This window comes from Octodon degus, unplaced genomic scaffold (genome assembly GCF_000260255.1).
Source record: "Octodon degus isolate 3935 unplaced genomic scaffold, OctDeg1.0 scaffold00099, whole genome shotgun sequence".
Taxonomy (NCBI): Eukaryota; Metazoa; Chordata; class Mammalia; order Rodentia; family Octodontidae; genus Octodon; species Octodon degus.
The window spans coordinates 4836212-4846488 of NW_004524675.1; the positions used below are offsets into that span (position 1 = coordinate 4836212).

Consider the following 10277-nt stretch of genomic DNA (forward strand, 5'->3'; position numbering starts at 1 on the left):
AAAAATTGGTGATTAATTAGAAAGGGTACAATAACCAGTCAAGAACATTAAAGTAGAAATAAATCTTACAAAAAGAAATGCTTTTTAATTTGTTTTGAAATGAGGAAAATAAAGATTACCTACTGATTAATAGGTCTCCCAGATCCCAGTGGTCCCTGGAAATTCTACAAAGTTGATCAGTGAGTGAGAGACTGTGGGAGTTGGTTCTCCGGACTAAGCCACTTGCTTTCTCATGCTGGGTCATCTCACAGAATAGGAAGTTTCAGCGATCAGGCATATACAATAAAAGGTCCTAACCACTGAATTACACTAAATATTTCATGAATGAAGGATTTGGTAAACTATCACCAAAATTTACTTGTTATTTCTACTGAATTTCAGATTTCGTTTTTTTGACTCCCAAGAAAATATTGTCTGTTTTTCCTCATGGTTTAAGGAATTTTTATTAGAAAAATTTTCAATTAGCAATAACTGCACCTCGGATAAACCTCATTGGCTACAATACTGCCACTGTGCAAAGCTGGAATATTTATTAGAGCAAGAGTTTTACAATCAAAATTACGTTTCCTTGCTTAATTATCAATTCTGTTACTTAAAACAGACCTGACTATATCCTGAGCTATTCCCCAATTAAAGAATTACAAAATTAAAGAAGTGCTTTCAATTTTTATACTTCACTGAAAATTCTTTTCCCATTTCTATAAAACATTAATTTATTTTCATCACCTTTTCGTATTTTTTTCTTTTTAAATATAAAATGAATTTTAAAAGGAAAGGAAACTTTGAACCTTACATACTGAAGAAAGTATTTTCTTGTGGAAAACATTTTCTGCTACCAATTTCTAGTGGAGAAGTCCATGCACCCACAGTAAAATAAATCTACAGTGGCAACAAAACAACATACTTAGAAATCACCTGGATAAGCCAAAAACCTATCCAAAGGACTTGAGGAAACTATTTTACTGATAAAAATCTATTTGCTGTCCAAAGTCTATCATTTTTTGAACTAAAGTCTCATATGATTCAGCTTCTACTTTGTGAACAAATACCACTAAGAAATACTTTCTATGGGGCCAGGGAGATGGCTCAGTGGAATAAACGCTTCCTTGGCAAGTACAAGGGCCTGAGTTCAATCCCCGGTTCCGAAAAAAAAAAAAAAAAAACTTTCTGGTATTCTCTTTTTGAGTTTATTATATATTTGTATATTAATATATAATTACTTATATAATATACAGTTAGGAAAAAATAAAACAATATATAATTATTAACATATATAGTCAGGAAGAAAGAAAACAATTCACCTTTGTTCTATACAGTGTTTCCCAAACTCTTCTAACCATAAAATCCCTGACAGCATAATACCTACTGATAATTAAAGGAACTCAGGATCTGAGAAACATATTTTAAGAATGCCACCTTAATGAAATGTATCACTATCCATGATTTTCAGCTATACTAGTAACCCAGAGATAACCAGGCTTAACAAGATTCACTCCTTTACCAAAACTTAGACTAAAGTTAACCAATTTATAGTGCCACATACATAATCATACAATCAGAATGTATGAATAAAGTTTACAGTATATAAATGATATCTCACTGGCACTTTCTGTACTTTTATTATCTTTTTAATAGAAAACACTTTTTAGTGTTTCTAAAGTCAAAATGGATCAAAGATCTAAATATTAAAACAGAAACACTAAGTCTACTGGAACAGAAAGTTAGGTAGAACTCTTGAAGACATAGGGGTCAGCAGAAAGTTCTGGAACAAAAAACAAACTGCATGGTAAGTACTTAAAGAATCAAAAACTGGGATCTCATTAAAAAGGTTTTACACATGAAAAAAAAATCAACAGAGCAAAAAGAAAATCTACGAATTGGGAAACATTTTTAGCTGACTGTCCGTCCCTCAGACAAAGAACCTCTATCTAGAATATATAAAGAAATAAAAGTCAGGTTCAGGTTGCCAAAATTCAAAGACCTAATTGAAACATGGGCAACTGATGATGGATACATACTTTCCAGATGAAGAAATATGAATGGCAAATAAATACATGAGAATATGTTCAACATCATTTGTCATCTGAGAGATGCAAATTAAAACAACACTGAGATTTATCTCATCCCAGAAAGGATAGCTATCATCAAAAATTAAGCATTAACAAATCTTTATGAGGTGTGAGGGAAAAGGGACCATTCTCCACTGTTGGTGGAAGTATAAACTGGTGCAATCACTGTGGAAGTCAGTGTGGAGATTCCTCAAAAAACTAGGATTAGAGGTCCCATTTTATCCAGCTATTCCCCTTCTGGGTATCTTTACAGAAGAATTAAAAACATCAGACCACAGTGATGTAAGTACACCCAAGTTTACAGCAGTGCAACTTGTCATAGCTAAATCTTGGAAACACACTAAATGCTTATCAACTTAGGAATGGATAAAAAAAAAAAAGATGTATTTTTATAGAATGGACTATTACTCAGCTATAAAAAAGATAAAACTCAAAAGCTGTTACAGGTAAATGGATGCAACTAGAGACCATAAGTGAAATAAATCAGACTCACATGTATTGTAAACATTGTATTGCCTCCCTAGTGTAAAAAACTGAAAGAGTAATTAAGATACAACAGATATTGTGAAAGAAACTGAAATTGTTCAGAAAAACAACTGGGACAGAGAAAAGGAGAAAACAAGGAAGGAATATATATGTACAAGATAGCCAAAATAATTGTACTACCAATTTTTTTCCCTGGTGCCAGAGATCAAACTCAGGACTTTGCATTTGCTAGGGAGGTGCTTATGCCACTGAGCTATCTTCCCAGCCGTGTATGACGAATTTCCATTAGTTCACTGACAAGAACAGTTAGTGTTTATAGTGTTTTATCAATCTTACATGCCTATATATAGTAATGTGAGCAACTACTTTGAAGATAACAAAATGCAACATAATAATCATTTTTAAATTTCCTATCGTCTTGTTTTGATATTGTACCATTTTTTAATGGTTTTTATCTTTAAAAGAAAAAAAAAGAAATGTGCTTGTGTTTCAAGAATAATGAGAAATAGTTACTTGGAGAATATGGCTGGGCTTTTAAAGCACTTACCAGTCCAATTATTTAAATATAGGATGATTAAAAAACACAGTTTTTCATTGAATTTTATAAGGTAATATAACAGAAAACATAAAAATGACAATTTCATCAAATTTATTCCATGCAAGAATCAATTGGTTGGAATGATACCTGCCCAAGTGATACTTGGGATCATTAGTACATAAACAAATGCAGTGCCCAAGTGTCGCCTGGGGTAAACTGGTATGTGGTTAAAGAATGTTTCACGCTGGTCAAAGTGACTACATTCTGTCCCATAAAAGAAGCTGTCTGTCATCACTATGTCTCCCAGATGCTACGCCACTCTCCCCTGAAGTGTGTGTGCTATCTGAATAGGATATTATTCTACCCCTTGTAGCCTTTCTTTTCAAATACATTGGCTAATACATCTTCTTTGGTCCTCTTCATAAAACAAGAATCTAAACGCAGTCTCCAAGGTAGGAAAGAAGAACAGTGGCCATATCCTACCTAAAAAAACTCACCACTTGTGCACTATTTCTTTTAAATGTCGTGTTTTCCTTGGCATATATATTTGAGAAAATATTTTACAAATATAAAGACTAGAGATTTTAACTCGAGATCTTCAGGTGATACATACAGAACATGGTATATGCTTACTTTTGACTTTATATGTTGAATAACGTGTATCAAATCTTACCTTCTGAGAAGGTTCCGTGTTAAAAATCTCCCTATTTTACTTTCTCTACAAAGAAAAACCAAGAAGACTGATTTAATTTACTAAATCAGACATTCCATGTCTCTCTCTCCTAAGTCCAGCATGAAAAAATGATCTTACTTGGTGTCACAGTCAAATTATACAGCTAATTGAATCTCAGTGGTCATTTTTTTAAACTCTTGGTTCTCTAAGATACTTTTATCACCCACAAAACAAATATAAGTACCACAAGAAAGATAACACTTTTTGTATGAAAATTCTTTACTGAACTATTACACGATTTAAAATATCATTCTTTAAAAAGACCACAAAAATTATATAGCATTGAGGAATTTTAGATATACTTCTTAAAAGGTAAGATATTTTAATTTTTCAGTCACCTTGTACAAAGTTTAGCATCAAGAAAATAACTGCTACAGAACTCATCAGTTGTTTCAGACGCCATTCCTGCTGGTGCTACGAAGAGCATCCACAAGGGCTTTATTGTATTCCACAATCTGCTTGGTCACATTTTTAATGATTTGCTGGTAATCACTTTCTTGACTCTTGGTTGCTATGACTGTTATATGAGTTAAAGGGCAACACTATCAATAAAAATATTCTAATTTAACTCAGAAAGGACTGTAATCATATTGGTATTTTATAATGAATATAAGGTAGTATAGAAAAAGAACTAGAATATTTTTAAGTACAGTATATTATTTTACTATTATTCAAACATAAATTGAGTGTTAACTTGTATTTCATTTGGGTTTTTAAAAAATTTCCTAGAAAATAATATAGTCTCTCATTCACTGTAAAGCTATATAATTGGCTGTGTTTTAATAATAAACAAGATTATTAAAAGTGATCTCTGTGAATGGCAAAGCCTTGGCTTCCAGTCTCTGCATGATGCATATAAAATGTTACAATCCTACATGATTAGGCATGAACCCAAAGTCTAACATTTGATACATTCTGTTTTAATTTTTCAGCTTCACTTGCAGTTCTATGTGAAGCCTGATAAATCAGTTTTCACTTGTTTTATTAATAAAACATAATTTGGATAGCTTGAGCTGATAGTTTTGTAATTTAGCTTGATAAACTATTTTTGTAATAGATAAGTTGCTTATAAAAACTTTAAGCATACATTCTAAAAACAATTCCTAGAAAAATTAACTCAGTCATGATCATTTCACATCTTAAAGGATACATTCTTTCATCACAAAATTATTTTGCTCGTGGTGCTGCCACTTTCTCTCCAAATTTGTAAGCTAAAAACACAAAAGAAAAATGTTAACAGCTGCTACTTGCAACAATCATATTTCAAGAGGATAAGGGGAAAAAAACACCATTTAAAATCTTAACTTCTTTTTTTTTTGCAGAACTGGGGATTGAACTCAGGCCCTTGTGCTTGCCAGGGAAGCGCTTATTCCACTGAGCCATCTCCCCGGCCCCTGAAAATCTTAACTTCTTGAATTTTATTGAAATAAAGCTGTGATAAAATATTTAGAAAAAATTAAACAATAGCAAATACATTAATATAATGTCCAATCATGTAGCAGGTTTTACTCTAAATTATTTTTAATTAGAGAATATTTGCATGTTCATTATAATAAACATGCCAACTAAATGATAATTTATGATTTTCCTTTTCCTAAGAGAACCTAAAAAAGGAAACTGGGACATGATGGGTATCTCTCCTTGAAATCTGGAAATCTAATGTGACAAAAGTAGTATATATTCTAACACTGTCAAAGGTTTAGCTATATAGGAAAAACTTCCTTATTTCCAGGGCTAAATTTCCTGTCTAATTTCACAAGCTGTGATAAGAACAGAGCTGCAGTGTGAAGATTATAAGAGGGTTTCTAAAAAGCTGGCACTGTCACAATAATTTCTGCATCAACAGGAAACTAATGTGGATATTATACTGATGGTTGCTTCCTCAGAAGACAATTTTACTGTTATAGAATTAAATTGTTTTTCTGATTTAATTAACCTGTAACTCTGGGTTATGGTCTTTCTTTTTTAAGATGCACATAGTTTTTTCCTAAGCAAAGGACTGTCTGAAAAATGAAACCATAAGATAACATTCTGCCTAGATATGTCAAAGAAGTAACGAACATTTTTTACAAATATGACAACTGAAGCAGCACAATAAAAATGTTCTTTCTACTCTCACATCAAAATTATTTTCAGGACCTAAATTTAATCGTGATGTAGCAGCCACCCTACAGTTTCCTCCAAAGAGAGAAATCTAGATACTAGGGTAAATCATAAGTAATTTACTGTGTGAATAATATGTGCTGTGAGCTAACAGTATTAAGAAAGTGCTCCCTCCTTTCCCCTCCCTGACTCCTTTCCTCCCTCCCCCTTCCCTCTCTCCCTCCCTCCCTTTCCTGCCTGCCTCCTTCCCTATTAGCTCCCTCCCTCTCTCTTCCCCCGGCCAAACAGAACCTTGAGTTGAAGATGGTATTAAGGAAGCAGTCAGCATTTTTGGCAACAAATCATTAATAATCTTTTGCAAAGTCAAGTACCAGACTTTTTCTCTTTGTTTTATACAAAGAGGTGGCCTTCTTATAATGCAACAGACTTTCTAAGAGCTCTACAAATAATGACATAAAAGTCAGACCAGGTCAAATGGTCAAATTTCATTTACATTATATTTCTACATGACTGATTTGCCTCTCCAACTCCAAAGACATGAACATAAGCCTAGTATTTTTTTTCCTCTGTAACTTACTTAAATGTTATATAAATTTATTTATAAATGCCCAAATCCAGTTTTTAGGAAAACAGCTGTAAAAGATTAAGAGATGGGGGCCAGGGAGATGGCTTAGAATAAGTGCTTCCCTGGCAAGCAGAAGGACCTGAGTTCAATCCCTGGCTCCACGAAAAAAAAAAAAAAAAAAAGATTTAGAGATGGGATTTGACTTGATCAGTTGGGATGTATAAAAGACACAAACAATACAGAGAAGGATTTAGAATTATGGTCCATGACATGTTTTCTAGTTATCAACAAATAAAGCTAAGATATGACTAGTACTTAATATGGGAATAATTAAAGTAGCCACCGGCTAACTCTTTTTTTTTTTTTTTTTGGTGGAACTGGGGATTAAACTCAGGCCCTTGCACTTGCCAGGGAAGTACTTATTCCACTGAGCCATCTCCTCAGCCCCAACCATCTCCCCGGCCCCCAGCTAACTCTTAATAAGTAGCATGTGTCAAGTGTTTTCCACCTTAAATAATTTACTCAGTGGAAGAGAGCTAGTATTTCATAAAATGCACTCTTCTGTCTAAGAGCCATTTAAAAGAGTGACCTCACAAACCTGTTCTAAGTGTCTCTCTCTAGGAGTCATCCCCACTCAAAGCAAAGACAATTTTGCTACTTGTAAGAGTATGGGTGGTGCAGTAAGACAATAATTGACAAGGGAATTTGAACATAGAGATTAGTGATATGTAGGTTTTTGACAGTTGTGGCAATCTCTCTTGAGAACACATGCCTTTTAAGAAGACTGTAAAGAATACATATTTTTAGATGGTACATACACATAATGAAATAGCTGTTACCATTAAAATGTTCTTAAAAAAGAAAAAGACTAAAACATTGTTAAGAAAATGTTTAAAGACGATATATAGAATGGCGTTTTTGTAAAAACAGTATGAATGTACAAATACAAAGAAAAATTCTGCATAAAAGATTAAAATATTAATGAATGTCTCGGGTTAGTGGGTAATCAAGTGACTTGTTCATATATATTACTACATAAATAAAAGGAGGAAATTTTTTAATGTGGTTAGTATTTCTTTTTTTTAATAATTTCATTGAAAAACAAAAAGGAATGAGACAATTTCAAAACCAATTACTAGCACAGTTTCAGTAATTCATACATTGCATATTGTTGTCTTAGTGGTTACTCATTGTACAAGATGCAGACATGATATCCTGTCCACAAAAACTACTCAAACAAATCTCTCTAGTCATTGAATTAAGAGAATGCAGCTGTATATCTATACTATTTTGAGTATACATAAACAAAATGGTCATTTATTTGTATCCCCCTTTATCTGTTAGTTTTGTTAGAGAAAGGCTTTCCATTGTCATTTAAATATTGTAGGCGAGTGAACTCAGCAAAATATCCCAATATAGTCCAGTAGTCCATAATAGTAGTGGGTTTTTCTTAAGACTGGCAATATCAGACATTGACTTTAGTCTTTCACAACTCAGCATATCAATATGGCTTTACTTTTTGTAATTCATTTTTATACTTTTCTATTGCACAGTTAAGACTAAGATAAAGTAAGACCTATATAAAAAGAAATGTAACTTCTGTATCTGATAAGGTAAGTCAAATCCCCTTAGGATTTATCCTGAAACCCTATACCACAGTTTGTAGATCCTTTGTCAGTGTCAGTCTTGTGGATGAGTCACAGCCATTGCTTGACCAATTCGCTCTCTGTAAAAGCCTGAAAGAATGTTTTCTCTTGATGTGACTCTCCTTAGGCACACTCTACATCACTATGGCCCGATAATTTCCTTGATCAGAAAATTTGGGACATCTACCCCAGGCCAGGCCCATTGAGTGTGTGGGAGAGCTTCTGCTACGCTGTACTGGTGGGTGCTGTGCAGTCCAAGCCCAGGAGCAGCATGGATGAGACCCTCTTCAACTCCCTTGGGACACCCCAGAACTACTCCGCACCCCCCGACACACACAAACCCGCCCACCAAGTGAGAACTTCTGCTGCGTTCTAGGGACCCCCAGATCCAGCCCTGACCCTGGCCCGGTAAGTGTGTGGGAGAGCTTCCAGCTACCCTATGCTAGTGGGACCTGTGCGGTCCAAGCCCAGTCGCAGTGTGGGTGGAACCCTCTTCCACCCCTTGGGACACCCCACAACCATGGCACAGTCCACTCCACTCCCGCAAAGTGAGTGAGAACTTCTGCTGCATTCTCGGGATCCCCAGATTCAGCCCTAGCCCAGGCCTGGTGAGTGTGTGGGAGAGCTGCCTCTCCCCCCTACTCCACCTTGTCCCCTTCAGGCTCAGCTCAGGCCCGGCATACAGGCCTCAGGTTAAACTCTGCACCTACAGTCCCTGCAGAGAGTAGGGGACAGAACCACCCACTAGTCCAGGAGCAGAACATCTTGCCAGAGGGGCACAACAGGATCACTTCCAAGGGCAGCAGCAGGAAGGAGCTGAGCACAGCAGCCAGACCCCAGCCAGGAACAGCTGGATAAATGCAAACTTTGTAGATCTGCACCTGAATTTCAATAGGTGCTAAGGTTATAACTGCACCAAAGCTCCACAACAAAGATCAGAAGACAGTGCTACACAAAATGACAAAGAGAAGGAACAAAATGCAATCTCAGAGCTCAAGCCCACCCGTAACAAGTGCAGAGGACACTAACACAGAACAAATTGGGAATCACACAGCTGAAATCAATGAATCAATAGCTTCCGAAATAAAGAAACAGCTGCAGAAAGGTATAGAGGAACTCAGAATGGAGATGAAAAAAGAAACCCGTGAATTAATAGCATCTGCAGTAAAGAATGAAAGGCAGAAATGTATGGACGAAACCCAATGCCCACGCAGAACAAGTGCAGAGGACACTAGCTCAGCTGAAATGTATGAATTAATAGCATCAAAAGTAAATAAGCAACAGCAGGAAGTCATAGAGGAACTCAGAGTGCAATTACCTTGTGAAATAAAAAAAATACTCTGAACTCATAACATCTAAAGTGAAGAATCAACTACAGAAACATAGGGAGGAAACCCAATCTGAAAAAAACTCTGCAGTAAAAGAATTAATAACTGCTTCTAAAGAAGACATTGACAAAAAAAAATAGAGGAGATTAGAAAAGTGACAGATTCCTTGAATGAGCAATACAGGAAAGAAATAGATCGCATGAAGCAGAGTCAAAGAGATATAGAGGAACTTAAAATCTCAATCACAACCTTGAAAAACCGTTTAAGTGAAAGTGAAGACAGAGTTTCAGATCTTGAAGATGCTGGTGCAGCTGGTGAAAAGATAAGAAAAGATCTTATAAAAACAACTAGGAAGCAGGAAAAAATAATCCATCATTTGCAAGATGATGCAAAGATGAACAATGTGAAACTAATAGGTATCAATGAGAAAGAAGGAGTCAATACAAATAACATTAAAAAATATGGGCAGAAGCAATAGAAAACTTAACAAATATAAGAAAACAATTTGACATTCAGGTAACCCAAGCATACAGAATGCCAAGTAACCTAAACACAACTAAAAACATACCAAGACATATAATAGTCAAGATCCCAGATACTCAGCACAAGAATAATATACTGAAAGCCACTAGAGAAAAAAAAGCAGATCATATTCAAAGGAAAACCCATCAGAATTATAGCTGATTCGCCTTCACAAACCATGAAGGCAAGAAGAGCATGGAGCATAGTACTTAAGGCCTCTATGAAATCAAATTCCAGCCCAGACTACTATACCCTGCAAAACTCTCTTTCAAGTTTAATGGAGAAAA

The 10277-nt window shown here is 35.1% G+C and overlaps 1 protein-coding gene and 1 non-coding gene across 2 annotated transcripts in view; both read right to left on the reverse strand.

Annotated features, from left to right (window-relative positions):
- Positions 1–384: 384 nt before the first annotated feature.
- On the reverse strand, positions 385–522 carry LOC111818689. The gene has a single exon (XR_002822612.1). It is a non-coding gene; the product is annotated as a U4 spliceosomal RNA (small nuclear RNA).
- Positions 523–4033: 3511 nt separating this feature from the next.
- Ift74 (intraflagellar transport 74) overlaps positions 4034–10277 on the reverse strand; it is a 112632-nt gene continuing 106388 nt past the window's right edge. Inside the window, exons 18-19 of the mRNA XM_004638567.2 lie at positions 4977–5037; positions 4034–4343 (exon numbers count right to left, since the gene is read on the reverse strand). Coding sequence (XP_004638624.1) covers positions 4219–4343; positions 4977–5037 — 186 coding nt within the window. The 3' untranslated portion in view covers positions 4034–4218. The remainder of the gene's footprint in view (positions 4344–4976; positions 5038–10277) is intronic.